Below are 16,777 nucleotides of genomic sequence, written 5' to 3' on the forward strand. Positions count from 1 at the left end.
CGTTGCACCAGTTACTCAGGCTGAAACCATGGGGTCCCAACTTCTCTTTCTCTCACACCAATCATCCAGTCTGTGAGCAGATCCTGTTAGTTCTTCCTTCCCAAATTAACGAGAATATGATTTCTTTAAAACAGCTCCTAGTTTAACACCACAGTGCAAGCACTATGTGGACTGAATTATTGTACTGTTCTCATCACTGGTCTTTCTACTTTTTCCATAGACCATCTTAGGTAGCCTAAAGGAACTTTTTGAAAGATAGTTCAGGGGCGCCTGGGTGGCTCAGTTAAGCATCTGCCTTCGGCTCAGGTCATGATCCCAGGGTCCTGGGATTGAGTCCCGTATCAGGCTCCCTGCTCCACAGGAAGCCTGCTTCTCTCTCTGCCTCTGCCTCTCTCTCTGTCTTGTTTCTCATGAATAAATAAATAAAATCTTAAAAAAAAAAAAAAAAGATAGTTCAGTTAGGTCACTTTGCTCTTTGCTGAAAAACTCTAATTCCTTCCCCCCTTACTCAAAGCTAAGGTTTGTAAAAATAGTCTAGATATAAATACTCCCCCTGGTCCCATCCTCTTACGTCTCTAAATTCACCTACTATTTTATCCTCTCTGTTACAACTATTCCACTGAAATACTTTCTGTCCCCTCTTCTCTGTTTCATTTTTCTTTTCAGTGTATATCATCATGTAGTATATTTTACTGATTTTTTTTGTTATCTACTAGAATTTAGCTCCATGAGGAAAGGGATTTTTATTTCTTTTGTTCATTGCAGTATAACCATTGTTAGGCATACAGTAGGTGATAAATCATTGTTGAACTGTTGAAAAGTATGAGTCAATCAATAATGCTGTGATTGGTCTCTCTAAGTGCTTCTATTTGAATATTTACGATTATGATCATTTTCACTGAATTGTCATATCAGGAAGTTAAAGTTAATATTTACATGTTTGAAACATTTCCAAGACCACATTTTTCCTGAACTCAGAGAATCAACTAAAAACATTTATTGAGGTTGTTTAAGTTTGTTTACACTGGATTGCAATGTTCTGTTTTTGAATTTAAGAAAATAATTTGTCTGTCAGGTTCTGGAACTGCAAAGCCCCCCAAAGGCCAGCATGGTGGTGAAGGACTGTGTTAGAGCATGCCTGGATTCTACGTACAAGTACATTTTTGACAATTGCCACGAACTCTATTCTCAGCTAATAGACCCGGTAAGAAAAGATTTATGTCTCCTTTCTGCTTCTAATGTCTGTTTCTATAAGTTTAGAATGGCACTAAATGAGAAAGTACGTTCAGTTAATTTCACATTAACTGTAGGGTTTGAGAAATCCCAATACCTTTTCTTTACATATGAACATCACTTTCATTTACATGAAATAATTCACTCCTTAAAATAACTTTCTGTAGTAAAGGCAGATACTGGGTGGTTTTTTGTTGTTGTTACTGTTGTTGTTACTTTTTGTTGTTGTTGTTTTAACTTTTTTCAGACGAGGAGTCAGTTTCAGAACCATTAAGTGATTTGCTCAGGGTCACACAGTGGTCAAGTGGCAGGTATGGAACTAGAATTTAGGATTCCAACTCAACTCTTATGTTCTTCCCCTAACTCGTAACTGCCTTCCTTATCATTTTACCTCATAAAAGTGATAGATGGGGAAATATTTAAATAAAAGAATGGTAAAATCATTGTATATATAAATTTATTATTAAAGAATATTTCAAAAATACAAAAGAAAATACAGAAAGCAAACCAAACATGCATATGATTACCACCCAGATCACCAAATGTTAGCATTTAGTAATATTTGCTCTGTTCTTTATTGTCTAAAGGCAAGTGTTACACATAAAATGGCATTTGCCTTTGTGCTTTTTCCAAATGGAATTCTCCTTCTCCTCTTACTTTAGAGATAAACACTAATAGTGGTCCGTTTGAACATACTTTCACATACACTCAATAAACACTTCAGTTTTATTTTCTGTGAATTGCCAATTAATTCTCTGCTGATTTTTCTATGGGCTTGTCTTTTATTTATTAATTTGTAAACAAATTCTAAAATAGATTCTGGATACTAATCCTTTGTTGGTTATGTGATTTCATAAACATTTCTTCCCTATGTATATGTGATATGCCATTTTGTTGCACTGAAGTTTTCTAATGCGCACTATGATTTATGCATTGCTATCACTTCTATAACACTGGTGTTTGGGGATGGTTTTTTAATATCTATTTATTGCTTATCCACTTCCCTGAAGAAAGCAGTCACTCCACAAGATATTAAAAACTGCACAACTGCCTCTGGAACTTCTTGGTTACTTGAGTGGGGCAGAGTCTAGATAGTATGTATTAGATGAAAGCAAGTGGGACTCTTTGAAGCTAGGTTTCAAGCTGGGCTTCTTTCAGTATTAAAACTTTCTGACTTCCTAGGCCTAATAGGAGAAAAAAATTAAAGTTGGAATTTATCATTGTATAAAAAAACAATGTATAACCACATAATTGTTCATAACTTTAGCTTATTATTCTTGCTAGATGTGCTCTAGTTTAGAAACTTAGTCTCTTGGATTTCTGATAATTGTCTCTCAACTGTGCTCTTCCATTGGGTGGCTTCCCTTTGTCTGTTCTCTACTATTTTCCTCCCATAAGGCTCTTCAATTCTTTTACATTTTCAACACCATTGTCTTTATTTCAACTAAAAGGTAAAATTGAAACTTGTTATATAGCAGGTATGTTATCCATATATAACTTCATAATCAATCTCACCAGACCTTACCAGCCTCAATTTCTTACTCCTTCTAACTCCAAGCCCACTATCACCTCTCATGAGCCCTGAATTCTGTTATTTTCATGAATTGGCCATCCTCTTTTATATCCATGCATTTATTTGTCCTATATGTCTAAAAGATATTCTTCCCCCATTCTCTCTTCATCAAAATTCAAATTAAATATGACCTGCCCTTCTAATTCACACCAGTGGATGAACCAGATCACCAAAGTGGCATACCTTTTTCAGTGTCTTTCTTCTCTACTACTACTTTTAATTAATAAATTGCATTAAGAGTTCTATTTTTATAAAAGATATAGAAATATGGACAGGTCCCAGAAAGCACACATGCTCCTAACAAAAAGTAAATGAAGTGTCACTTCAAAATGAATCTAGCATAGCTTAATATTTGCTGACTTGGCTTTAAAAACAAAGACATTTATATAGTTTGCAAACCAGTTAGTTTTCTTTTTAGGTAGAGAGATCTATACAGATTTTATAGGAAATCTTGTCAATGTGGGAAAATGGGAACATTTGGAGCTACGTTTTCCATCTAAGAAAAAGGCTTTTCTGTAAACATTGTTATCATTTACAATTCTAAAGGAAGCACCTATTGGATCTGAATAATTGAGGAAACTAATACCCTCTAGAGCCCTTCTGAAACCATCTCAGAAAAGTTTTAATGATTAAGGTTCATCTCCCCATCTCCCCTCAGTGGACTATAATGCTCTTCTCCTGGGAGCTCAAGACCTTTTTTCCTCACACCACATATCTAAATTGTCCTCAAATTCTGATGACTTTATCTTCAAAACTACATACCTTATCTTCACAATACATCCAGAATCTCACACTTTTCACCAGCTCCATGCTTCTCTCTTGATCTGAGCCACCATCATTGCTCATTTGGACTACTACATAGCTTCTTAATAGAGGTCAGTGCTTGCACCCTACCATCCTACATCTATTCTCAGTAGAGCAGCAAGAATGATCCTTTTAAAAAGTAAGTCAGATCATGTCCCTCGGTTGCACAGAATGTTCGAGAAAGTCCCTTTCAGTCAGATTCAGAGTCCTCACAATTGCCATTAGATGCAGGATCTGGCCCATATTACACCTTCCACTCCACTTACTCTGGTACTCTGTCCTTTGTACATATCATCATGGAAATGGAGAATCAAATACAAGTTTACCCACGGGAACAATGTTGGACTCCGTGACAATTATGTGACTGCCTGGATCATAGTAGGTGCTCAAGAAAAGCATTTGTTGAGTGATTGAATAAATGAATAGACAATGATTTTTCTCAAACAATATAAAAACAATGTATAGGTATATTTGGTCTATCATAAGCGAGAGAAAGGAGTGCACTATTCTGTAGTAGACACTCAAGTGCTTGCCTAAAGCCTCTTAAGTTGTACTGGGTCATGCCGCAGGGTCCTGGGTATGGGAGAAGTTGATGAACACCACATCCAGTCCCAGTGCTTGAAAACATCCTGCGATATCCTGCAGCCCTCTCTTCTCTGTTGCAATAACCTAGAAGTACACACATTCTAGATGGTGTAGCTACCAGGTGGAGGAGGGCTATCCAGCCAGTTTCAGACTTTGAATATTTAAGAAATAATCCATTATTGCATTAACTCATTGAAATTTGGAGATTTATTTGTTACTACAGCATAACTTAGCTTATTTTGAGTAATGGACCTTCAAATCAGTTTCCAGCCTACCACCTAAACTATTTAAAATATATCCATGTTTTTGTGACTCTCCTTTCTTTAACTCTATAATCCCATTCACTTAATGGGATTAAATCCAGTTGGCCATTATTCAAAGGTCCTCCAAGATCTGAGCTCTTTCTTTCCTTACTTCAACCTCATTTCCACCTTGCATTCTACGATTCAACACACTAAACTCCATGATGCCTTCGTCTGCATTGTCTTTATTTGCCTGGAATTGTTTCACCTCCCCACGCCCCCTTCATGGCCAACTCTAGCTCATCTGGCTGTTTCTTCAGAAAGCTTGTAGGGCCTTTCCTAGCTAAAGTAGGTGTTCCTGCTATCTGCTCTAATAATACCCTGACCTATTCTCACCAGTGTACTTATCATGCTGCATTTAGTAGGCACAAAACAATATAATAGCTGTTTGGCCTGTCTTCTCCACTAGACTGTGAGTTTCATCTTTGTAGCCCCAGTGTTCAGCACTTTTGCCTGACAGAGTTGGGTTGATAAAGTAATAAAAAATAAATTTTATAAAAACAGCACTATGTTAGTTAGCTATTTATAGTCTCTTTCAATGATTCCACTTCAAATTCTGTGGTTAAGAACATGGTCTCTGATGTCAGAACCCTTGAGTTCAAATCCAGGCTTCCCTAATTATTATTTTTGTAGCCTTGGATGCCCTACTGAGCCTCTTCATGTCATAGTTTCTTCATCAAGATTTATTTTTAATGTTCATGCTGTTTCTCTTTTATCTGAGTTCTCTTTAGATGAAGTAATGCCTGAAACTAAAAAACCAAGAATCTCAGGGTTGTTAGACACAGTATAATTCTGATTATTTAAATGTGGAAGCATACTTACTCTCTCCAAAGGGGTTTTTGAAGAACCATATAAAAATAGTGCTTGGAATAAAAATGGAAAACAGATTTAAGAGAAAAGTCAAAGTAGCTGCAGTTAGAAGAACAAAATAGAAGTGTGCTCTCCAGAGGCTGGCTGCACACTCAAGTAACAGCCTTCACCTTGGCCGAATCACCTAGCTCTATGTTTGTCCTTCAATTTAGCATAACTAAGAACTCAAATGTGGCAGTGTGGACGTAGGTGATTGATCTATTGCATAAAGACACATGAGATAATCTATAAACTCGCCCAATGTTCTAATTATATTTCTTTAATAATGAGTTAAAGAATCCTCTCATAACTTTATTAGATTTTTGAGTGCCTATTTTTAAATTTGTGCCTATTTTTAAAAATAGAATTTTTGTCTTTTTCTGGTTAATATTCTTGATTTTCTTAGTCCTTTGTCAGCTTTTGACATTGCGAAGATTTTTCAGACTCCGTGATCTTTATCCTTGTCACAGTGTACACTTAAAAGAAATTCTCCATTTTAATATACTCAAGAGGATGTTTTTCTATTTAAATTTGAGATTTGGAGTTTTAAATAGTCTGTTCTACCCATCCCATAAATAGAGGACTCCTTATGTGGACTTTAATGAAATGGATGTTTTCTTGCTTGGTAATATGGTTGTTAAGATCATTAAGTTAATTCCTCTTGCTGTTGTTCCATGCTCCTAAGGCAGCCTTCAGATTACAGATAATCTTTTTATATAGATGTTCTTCCAGAAAAGGATAGGCCAAAAATTTGCAAGTCTGAAAAAATTACTTGTCAAGTCTGTTTGAAACGTTTGTATTTTATTTTTAAAAACTATCATTTGTTCCCTGAAATGAGCTTAGACTTACATTAGTGCCTAATACATAATAGTGCTGAATGATAGCTAGCTACCTGCCTGCCAACCCACCTACCTACCAACTACTACCTACATCCTTATTTACGGAAAATCACCTACAGATGGGCTCCAACTTAGGATGGTTCACGTTACGATTTCTTGACTTGACAATGATGTGAAAGTGATACGCATTCAGGAGAAACCGTACTTGAGATTTTGAATTTTGATCGTTTTCTGAACTACGGATATGTGGTGCCATCCTCCCCCATGATGCTGGGCAGTGATAGGGAGCCACAGCAACCTCACCCCCATGGTCACAAAGGTAAACAACCGATTCAGCCGTTCTGTACCCACACCACCATCTGGTTTTCACTTTCAGTACATTAGTCAATAAATTTCATGAGACATTCAGTACTTTATTATAAAATAGTCTTTGTGTTAGATGCTTTTGCCTAACTGTAGGCTAATGTAAGAGTTCTGAGCATATTTAAGGTAGGCTAGGCTAAGATGAGATGTATGGTTGGTTGGGTCTGTTAAATGCATTTTTGACTTACAGCATTTTCAATTTATGACGGGTTCATTGGGACATGATTGCTTCATAAATTGATGAAAAAATATATAGATATATGCCTAGAGTTTCTTTGCTTCCCTCCCAAATCTGATTACCCTGCCTCTTGCTTCTGAGGCAATCTCTGTTATGAATTTGATATTAGCTTTCGGATTCATTTTGTGTATAGTTAATATACATGTCTATTATCTATTTGTGGTACCGCCGATATCTCCACCAATCTCTCATGTACTACATTGTATGAATAGGCTTTACAGTTGTATAGTTACATGTGCTAACTCCAGAACCAGATTGCCTGAATGTTGTTGGGTAGGAATTCTGCAGTTTTTAAAGTTCAGTATTACTTTCTGAGAATTCTCTATGCTGATATGTTCAGGAACAGTTTTTTGATTTTTTTTTTTTTTACAGCTACCTATCATATAATTGTACCACAATGTACATATCGATTTTAATATTTCACTTTTACAAATAATAGTGCAATGAATATTTTTGTGGTGGAAATTATATTTGCCCCTTCCAGTCTGTGGTCTTAAAGAACAGCAGCATGCCCTTCTTTCCTCTACTTTTCCAGTTTTTCTAGAAATAATGTAAACTTCATTGTAAGCCATCTTGTACCATGTGATCAAAAGTGGTCATTTTTTTTTTACACGTGTTAAAATGTCCTTTTACTTGTCTAATTCCCATTGTACATATTGAGTTTAATGAGAACAACAAAATCTGTCTTATTTAGTATTTATGGCACAAAACACTATCACTACATCACATAGAGGAACGGAAATAAATAAATACTTACTTAATGGAACTTCTATACAAAAACATCTATTTGTATGTTGTCAGCATGTGATAAGTATCCTGCTATTTATTTAAAAGTTTTGACCAAGATATCTTCTGAAAACTTCTTGGGACAGAAAATATCCTCCAAGAATATTTTAAACTGGCAACTTACATGAACTTAAACATATTAAATTTCGAAAAGTCTAGCCTTGAGCTATACTTGTGTACTTTTCCAATTAGTTTAGCCGAAGAAGTTGCTTTAGTTATCTTTCTGTAGTTTTATTCTTTTCCTTTTGTTTTTGCCTTAGCCACTTCTAAATAACTCAGTAATAAAAAGGAAGTTAAAAATAAAATATGACTTTGAAAATTACAAATAGAAAAATTCTAATTCCTTAACTTTTAATCGGAGATACTATTTAAATAGTGATTATTAAGGAACTGGCTAGAATGTATCCCTGACTTTTCTTAAGTTTTATTGTTGTTTTGTTTTGTTTGTTTTAAAGCAATGGGCTTTCTTATGTAATCAGTAGCATTAGTTTAGGGAATGGTGTTCATTCTGCACCTAAAGTGCCTTTTCACTACCTCGTGGGATTATTGTATTAACACTGGATCTAAGTAAATACATGTTTAAAATTTAAATTTCTTTTAAGTTTGTAAAATGTGTAGGAGAAAGGTTATGAATATGAAATTTCTTCTTAAATGCCAGCTTCATAAGCAATATATAAATTCTTATAAAAAGGAATTGCTCAAAATGAGAGGTATATTATTTGACATATTTTATGTATTGATGAAGAAACATGAAAATCCAAAGCTTAAAACATTAGACCTTTGTTTTCATCAACATGTATTTCAGTTTCTCTAACAAAATAAAGTCACAAATGAAAGTTTAATGAATTCTAAAATAACAAGAGTATGTTGTGTTAGTGAAACTAGTAAACTCTTGATTCTAAAAATGGATTATGACAATGCATCCAGAGAAAGTGATAAATCCATTGTGTTTAATAAACACTATGAAACGTTTTCCAAATACCAAGTGACATTTTTAAAATATAAGCGGACCAAGAAATTTTACCCCAGGAATGCAGGGATGGTTCAGCATTAGAAAAATCTATCAATATAATTCACTATAGTACTTAACTAAAAGAAAGGTAGCATATTTATTCAACATAAGTAGAAAAAGTATATGTTGAAATATGATGCCTCCTTGTGATTAAAAAAGAAACTCGGAAAACTAGGATGGAGCACAATTTTTTTTTCTTTGAGTAAGGTTACATTAAAAAAAATATGACATTTAAAGTTAAACGGATGAAGTTTAGTTGCATGCATTTCAGATATATAGACAATTATTCTATTAATACTGCTCTATAACATAATATTTGAAGAAATAAGAGAATAAGTATTAGAAAGGAAAAAAAAACCTGTTATAATTTATGGATGATATGACTATATATGTACAAAAAGTGACAGAATCTACCTGAGCTATTGGTTCACATAAGAACAAATCTCATTAAACAAGTACAAAAACAGAATTTTTTTACACCAGAAATTGTGCACATATAATTAGGGAAAGGAACAATAGTTTAGTATAGAGTGTTAAGAACAATGATATGGAGTCTCATCATATGGAGATAAGGGAAAAAAGAACTGGATTCTTGTATAACACCATATACAGTGTGAACTCAAAAGGATGGAGGTGAGTGTAAATGGTAAAAATGATGATAGTATAGGAGAATACCTTTGTAGTGCAGGGTAAGAAAGATTTCTTAAAACTCCAAAGCACAAATTGTATGTATGTATAACATACAGTCTTATATTAGTATGTACAACATACAGTCTTATATTAGTTTCAGGTATATGACATTCGATTCAGTAATTCTGTATATTATTCAATGCTCAGAACTATAACTGTAGTCACCACCTACCACCATAAAATGTTATTACAATATTAGTGACTATATTCCCCATGCTATAATTTTTCATTTCTGTGACTTTTTTTATAACTGGAAATTTGTACTTCTTAATAACCTTTATTTTGCCTATCCCCCACCCACTTGCCCTCTGGCAACCACCATTTTTATTCTGTCTCACCATTTGAGTCTGTATTTCTGTTGGCTTTGTTTAGATTTGACATATAAATAAAATCATATGGTATTTGTCTTTCTCTGTCTGACTTATACTTAGCATAATGTCCTCTAGGAACATCCATGTCAAAAATGACAAGACCTCATTCATTTTTTATGACTATTCCACCAAATATATGTACCACATCTTTATCCATTCTTTTATCAGTGGACACTTGGTTTTTTTTCATAGCTTACCTATTGTAAGTAAATCTACAATAAACATGGGAGTACATTTATCTTTTCAAAGTAGTGTTTTTAATTTGCAGGGTAAAAATATGCAACAGTAGACTTACTGATCATATATATGGCATATCTTTTTTTGATTTTTTGAGGAACCCCCATATTTTCCATAGTGGTTGCATGAACTTATATTCCTACAAAGGCAAACCAAGTGCACAAAAGTTCCTTTTTCTCCACATTCTTGTCAACATCTGTTATTTCTTGTCTTTTTGATGCTAGCCATTGTCACTGATGTGAGGTGGTATCTCATTGTGCTTTTGATTTGCATTTCCCTGATGATCAGTGATGTCATGTGTTTGTTAGCCATCTGTATATCTTCTTTGGAAAAATGACTACTCAGGTCCTCTGCCCATTTTTTAATTGGATTTTTTGTTCTTTTGGTGTTAGGTTTATAAGTTGCTCATATATTTGGGGTATTAACCCCTTATCAGATATACCATTTACAAATATCTTCTGCCATTCAATAGGTTAACTTCTTGTTTTGTAAATAATTTCCTTCATTGTGCAAAAGCTTTTTATTTTGGTGTACTCTCAACAGTTTATTTTTTGCTTTTGTTTCCCTTGCCTCAGGAGACAGATCCATAAATATGTTGCTGAGGCTAATGTTCATGAGATTACTGCCTATGCTTTCTTTGAGGAGTTTTATGGTTTCAAGTCTCACATTTAGGTCTTTAATCCATTTTGAGTTTATTTTTTGAACAGTGTAAGGAGGTGGTCCAGTGTCATTCTTTTGCATATAACTGTCCAGTTTTTCCGTCACTGTTTACTGAAGAGACTGTCTTTTCCCTATTGTGTAGTCTTTCCTCCTTTTTCGTAAATTACTTAACCGTAAAGGTGTGTGTTTACTTTGGGGCTCTCTATCCAATTCCATTAATCTATGTGTCTGTGTTTGTGCCAAGACTATATTATGTTGATTACTATAGCCTTATTGTGTATCCTGAAATCTGGAACTGTGATACTTCCAGCTTTATTCTTCTTTCTCAAGGTGCTTTACTATTTCAGGTCTCGTGATTCCACAAAAATTTTAGTATTATTCTAGTTCTGTGAAAAATGCTATGGGTATTTAGATAGGGATTGTATTGAATTTAAAGATTGCTTTGGGTATGGACATTTTAACAATAGTCTCTCAATTAATGAACATTGAATATATTTAGATTTGTGTCATCTTCAATTTCTTTCACTGTCTTATACTTTATAGAGTACAGGTCTTTCACCTCCATGGTTAAATTTATCCCTAGTATTTTATTTTTGGGGGCAATTGTAAATGAGATTGTTCTCTTAATTTCTATTTTTGCTACTTTATTATTAGTGTATAGAAATGCAGCAGATTTCTGTATATTAATTTTGTATCCTGAAACTCTACTGAATTCATTTACCATTTCTGATAGCTTTTTGGTAGAGTCTTTAGGGCTTTCTATATATAGTATCATGTCATCTGAAAATAATAAAAATTTTATCTTCGCTACCGATTTTGATGCCTCTTATTTCTTTTTCTTGTCTGATTGCTGCAGCTAGGACTTCCAGTACTGTGTTGAATAAAAGTGGTAAGAGTGGACTTGCTTGTCTTATTCCTGATTTTAGAGGAAAAGTTTTCATTTTTTCACTATTGAGTATGATACTGGTTGTGGATTTTTCATACATGGCCTTTGTTATCTTTATATATGTTACTCCTAAATCTACTTTCTTGAGAGTTTTTTCATGAATGAATGTCGTATCTTGTCAAATGCTTTTTCTGCATCTATTGAGATGATTATAGCTTTTTAAAAATTATCCATTTTGTTAATGTGATGTATCACATTGATTTGCAAATATTGAACCTCCTTTGCATCCCAGGAATAAATCCCACTTGATCTTGATTGAATGATTTTTTAAAATATATTGTTGGATTTGGTTTGCTAATTTGTTATTGAGGATTTTTGCATCTGTGTTCATCATAGAAATTGGACTGTAGTTTTCTTTTTCTTTTTTTTTTTTTTTTTTTGTAGTGTGTTTGGCTGGCCTCATGAATTCGTACATTTTCCTTCATCTTCTATTTTTTGGAATAGCTTGAGAAGAATAATTTAAGAAGAAATAATATTAACTCTTCTTTAAATGTTTGATATAAATCTGTCAGACCATGTGATCCTGAACTTTGGTTTTTGGGAGTTTTTTGATGACTGATTGAATTTCATCGCTGGTCTGTTCAAATTTTCTATTTCTTCCTGATTCACTTTTGGGAAGTTATGTGATTCTAGGAAATTACCTTTTCATGTGTCTGTTGACCATCTGTATGTCTTCTTTGGAGAAACATCTGTTTATGTTTTCTGTCCTTTTTAATTGGATTATTGGGCGGAGGATTTGGTGCAGAGTTGTATTCTCGATATATTTTGAATAATAACCCTTTTTCAGATATGTCATCTGCAAATATCTTCTCCCATTCAGTAGGTTGTCTTTTAGTTTTATTGATGGTTTCCTTTGCTGTGCAGAAGCCTTCATTTTAATACAGTCCCAATAGTTTATTTATTTTTTGCTTTTATTTCCTTTACCTCAGGAGACATATCTAGAAAAATGTTGCTACTGCCAGTGTCAGAAAAATTACTGCCTGTGCTCTCTTCTAGGATTTTTATAGTTTCAGGTCTCATATTTAGGTCTTTAATCCATGTTAAGTTTATTTTTGTGTATGGTGTAAGAAAGTGATCCATTTTCATTCTTTTGCATGTAGCTGTCCAGTTTTCCCAAGAACATTTGTTGAAGAGATTGTCCTTTTCCCATTGGATATTCTTTCCTGCTTTGTCAAAGATTTATTGACCATATAATCATGGTTTTTTTTTTTTTTTCTGGGCTTTTTATCATGTTCTATTGATCTTTTTATCTATTTGTGTGTCAGTACCATACCGTTCTGATTACTACAGCTTTGTAATATAACTTGAAATCTGGAGTTATGATGCCTCCAGCTTTGTTTTTTCTGTTTCAAGGTTTTTTTTAACTATTCAAGTTCTTTTGTGGTTCTATACAAATTTGAGGATTATTTGCTCTAGTTCTGTGAAAAATGCTGTTGGCATTTTGATAATGATTGCATTAAATCTGTAGTTTGCTCTAGGTAGTATGGACATTTTAACAATATTTGTTCTTCCAATAATACAAGAACATAGAATATCTTTCCATTTAATTGTACCATCTTCAATTTCTTTCATCAGCTTTTTAGAGTGTTCAGAGTACAGATCTTTTACCTCCTTGGTTAAATATATTCTTTGGTATTTTCTTATTTTTGGTGTAATTGTAAATGGGATTGCTTTCTTAATTTCTCTTTCTGTTGTTTCATCATTAGTGTATAGAAATGCAATGGACTTCTGTACATTGATTTTGTATTCTGTGAGCTTAACAAATTCATTTATTAGTTCTAGTATTTTTTGGTAGAATCTTTACGGTTTTCTATATATATTATCATATCATCTGCTGTTAGGGAAAGTTTCTCTTCTTCCTTACCAGTTTGAATTCCTTTTATTCCTTTTTGTTTTCTGATTGCTGTGGCTAGGACTTCCAGTACTATGTTGAATAAAAGTTGTGGAAGTGGACACCTTGTCTTGTTCCTGATCTTAGGGGGAAAGATTTCAGTTTTTTTTGTTGTTTCTTGTTTTGCCATTAAATATGATGTTAGCTGTGGGTTGTTCATAATGGTCTTTATTGTGTTGAGGTATATTCCCTCTAAACCTACTTTATTAATGGTTTTTATCACAAATGGGTGTTGTATTTTGTCACATGCTTTTTCTGTATCTATGGAAATGATCATATGGTTTTTATCCTTTCTCTTATAGATGTGATGTATCAGATTGATTGATTTACAAATATCAAACCACTTTTGCATCTTGGGAATAAATTCCATTTGATCATGGTGAATGATTTTTTAATGTATTGTTGTGTTCAGTTTGCTAATATTTTGTTGAAGATTTTTGCATCTGTGTTTATCAGAGATATTGGCCCATGGTCCTGTAGTTCTCTTTCTCTCTCTCTCTTTTTTTCTTTTTCTTTTTCTTTTTTTTTTTTTTTTTTAGTTTCTTTATCTGGTTTTGATATCAGGGTAATGTAGGCCTCATAGAATGAACTTGGGAGCTTTCTTTCCTCTTTTGTTTTTGAAATAATTGGAGAAGAACTAGTATTAACTGTTCTTTAAATGTTTGGTAGGATTCTTCTGTGAAGACATCTGGTCCTGAACTTTTATTTGTTGGGAGTTTTTGATGACTAACTCAATTTCATTGCTGGTAATTTATCTGTTCAAATTTTCTATTTCTCCCTGATTCAGTCTTGGTAGATTATATGTGTCTGGGAATTTGTCCGTTTCTTCTAGTTTGTCCAATTTGTTGGCATTTAATTTTTCATCATATTCTCTTATAATCCTTTATATTTCTATGGTGTTGGTTATTTCTCCTCTTTCATTTCTGATTTTGTTTATTTGAACTCTATTTTTGAAGCATGGCTAAAGATTTATCAATTTTGTTGATCTTTTCTAAGAAGTTGCTCCTGGTTTCATTGATCTGTTCTACTGTTTTTTAGTGTCTATTTCATTTATTTCTGCTCCAGTCTTTATTATTCCCATCCTTCTACTGGTTTGGCTTTGTTTTTCTTTTTTTGCTCCTTTATGTGTAAGATTAGGTTGTTTGAGATTTTTCTTGCTTCTTGAAGCAAGCCTATATTGCTATAAAGTGCTCTCCTAGAACCATTTTTCCTTCATCCCAAAGATTTGGACCAGTGTGTTTCCATTTTCCTTTGTCTCCATGTATTTTTTTTTTTATTTCTTCTTTGGTTTCTTGGTTTACCCATTGGTTGTTTAGTAGCATGTTGTTTAGCCTCCATGTGTCAGTGATTTTTCTGGCTTTTTCCTAAAATTTATTTCTAGTTTCATACTGTTGTAGTCAGAAAAGATGCTTGGTGTGATGTCAATCTGACTAACTTTATTGAGACTTTTTTTGCAGCTTTAAGTGATCTATAGTGCAGAATATTCCATGTGTACTTGAAAAGAATTTGTATTCTATTTTTGAATGAAATGTTCAGTATATATCTGTTAGTTCTATCTTGTCTAATATGTCACTCAAAGCCATTTTTTCCTTCTTGATTTTCTGTCTGGATGATCTATCTACTGATATAAATTGGGTGTTAAAGCCCCCTACCATTATTGTATTACTTTCAGTTTCTCCCTTTAATATTGCCTTGTTTAGATACTCTAATGTTGGGTGCATAGATGTTTACAATTGTTATATTCTCTTGTTGGATTGATCCTTTATCGTTATGTTATGCCCGTCTTGGTCTCTTGCTATAGTCTTTTTCTTTTTTTTTTTTTTTTTAAGTCTCTTTTGTCTGATATAAGTTTAAACCCCAGGCTTCTTCTGTTTCTTTTTCTTTTTTTTCCACTTCCATGTTCAGGGTATATCTTTTTTCAAAATCCCTTCACTTTCAGTTCATATGTGCCTGGGGTCTGAAGTGAGTGTGTTGTAGGCAGAATATACATAGGTTGTGGGGTTTTTTTTTTTTTTGGTTTGTTTGTTTGTTTTGTTTTTTTGTTTTTGTTTTTGTTTTTATCCATCAGTCATCCTGTGGTTTTTGCTTGAAGCATTTAGTTCATTTATATTTAAAGCAATTATTAATAGATATGTACCTATATTACATTTTGTCATTTGTTTTCTGGTTGTTTTTGTAGAACTTGGTAGTTCTTCCCTATTTCTTTCTTCTCTTGTTCTCTTCTCTTCTGATTTGATGGCTTTTTTTAGTAATATGCTCGATTACTTTCTCTCTCTCTCTTTTTTTGGTATCACAGGTTTTTCATTTGTGATTACCATTAGGTCCATATATAGCATCTTATGTGTATAGCAGTCTCTATTAAGTTGTGGTTGCTTAAATTCTAACATATCTGAAAGCACTGTATTTTTACTCCCCCCTCTGTTTTATGTATATGATATCATACTTTACATATTTTGTTTATTCCTTGACTAATTTTTGTTGATATACTTGATTTTACTAGCTTTGTGCTTTAACATCCTTACTGGCTTTATTTTATTTTATTTTTAAGCTGTATTCATTTATTTGCGAGAGAGAGAACGCACAAATGGAGGGAGGGGCTGAGAAAGAGGGAGAGAGATTCTCAAGCAGAATACTTGATGAATGCAGAGCCTGTTGCCAGGTTCAGTCTCACGACCCTGAGATCATGATCCAAACCCAAATCAAGAGTTGGATGCCTAACTCACTGAGCCACCCAGGTGCCCCGTACTGGCTTTATAAGTGATTAATCTACTTCATTTTTTAGAGATTTGATTTCACCTGTGTAATTTCTTTTCATAATTTTATTTCTAGTTATGGCCTTTTTATCCCTCTTAAGTAATTCCCTTTAACATTTCTTGTAAGGCTAGTTTAGCAGTAAAGAACTCCTTTAACTTTTATTTTTCTGGGAAACTCTTCATGTCTCCTGTTCTGAGTAATAATCTTGCTGGGTATTCTAGATTGTAGATTTTTTCCTTCCAGCACTTTGAAAATATCATGCCACTCCCTTTGGGCCTGTAGAATTTATTCTGAAAAATGAGGTGATCACTTTATGGGCTTCCCCTTGTGTGTTATTGTTTTTACTTGCTGCTTTTAATAGTCTCTCTTTATCATTACATTTTACTACTTTAATTCTTATGTGTCTTGGCAAGGATCTCCTTGGGTTAATCTTATTAGAATCTCTCTGTGCTTTCTGGACCTAGATGTCTGTTTCCTTTCCCTGATTAGGGAAGTTTTCAGCAATTATTTCTTCAAATAAGTTTTCTGCCCCTTCTCTCTTCTCCTCTAGGATCCCTATAATGCAATATTATTGTGCTTGATGATGTCACTGAGTTTCCTTAACCTATTCTCGTTTATTATTATTTTTACTATTCACTGTTCAG

The 16,777-nt window shown here is 33.6% G+C and overlaps 1 protein-coding gene across 1 annotated transcript in view; it reads left to right on the top strand.

The window, feature by feature from the left end:
* UNC13C (unc-13 homolog C) overlaps positions 1–16,777 on the top strand; it is a 631,335-nt gene that overhangs the window by 387,331 nt on the left and 227,227 nt on the right. The window contains exon 20 of the mRNA XM_087859197.1: positions 1,076–1,204. Coding sequence (XP_087715323.1) covers positions 1,076–1,204 — 129 coding nt within the window. The remainder of the gene's footprint in view (positions 1–1,075; positions 1,205–16,777) is intronic.

This window comes from Ursus americanus, chromosome 36 (genome assembly GCF_024610735.1).
Source record: "Ursus americanus isolate L20-20 chromosome 36, mUrsAme1.1.p, whole genome shotgun sequence".
NCBI classification, from domain to species: Eukaryota; Metazoa; Chordata; class Mammalia; order Carnivora; family Ursidae; genus Ursus; species Ursus americanus.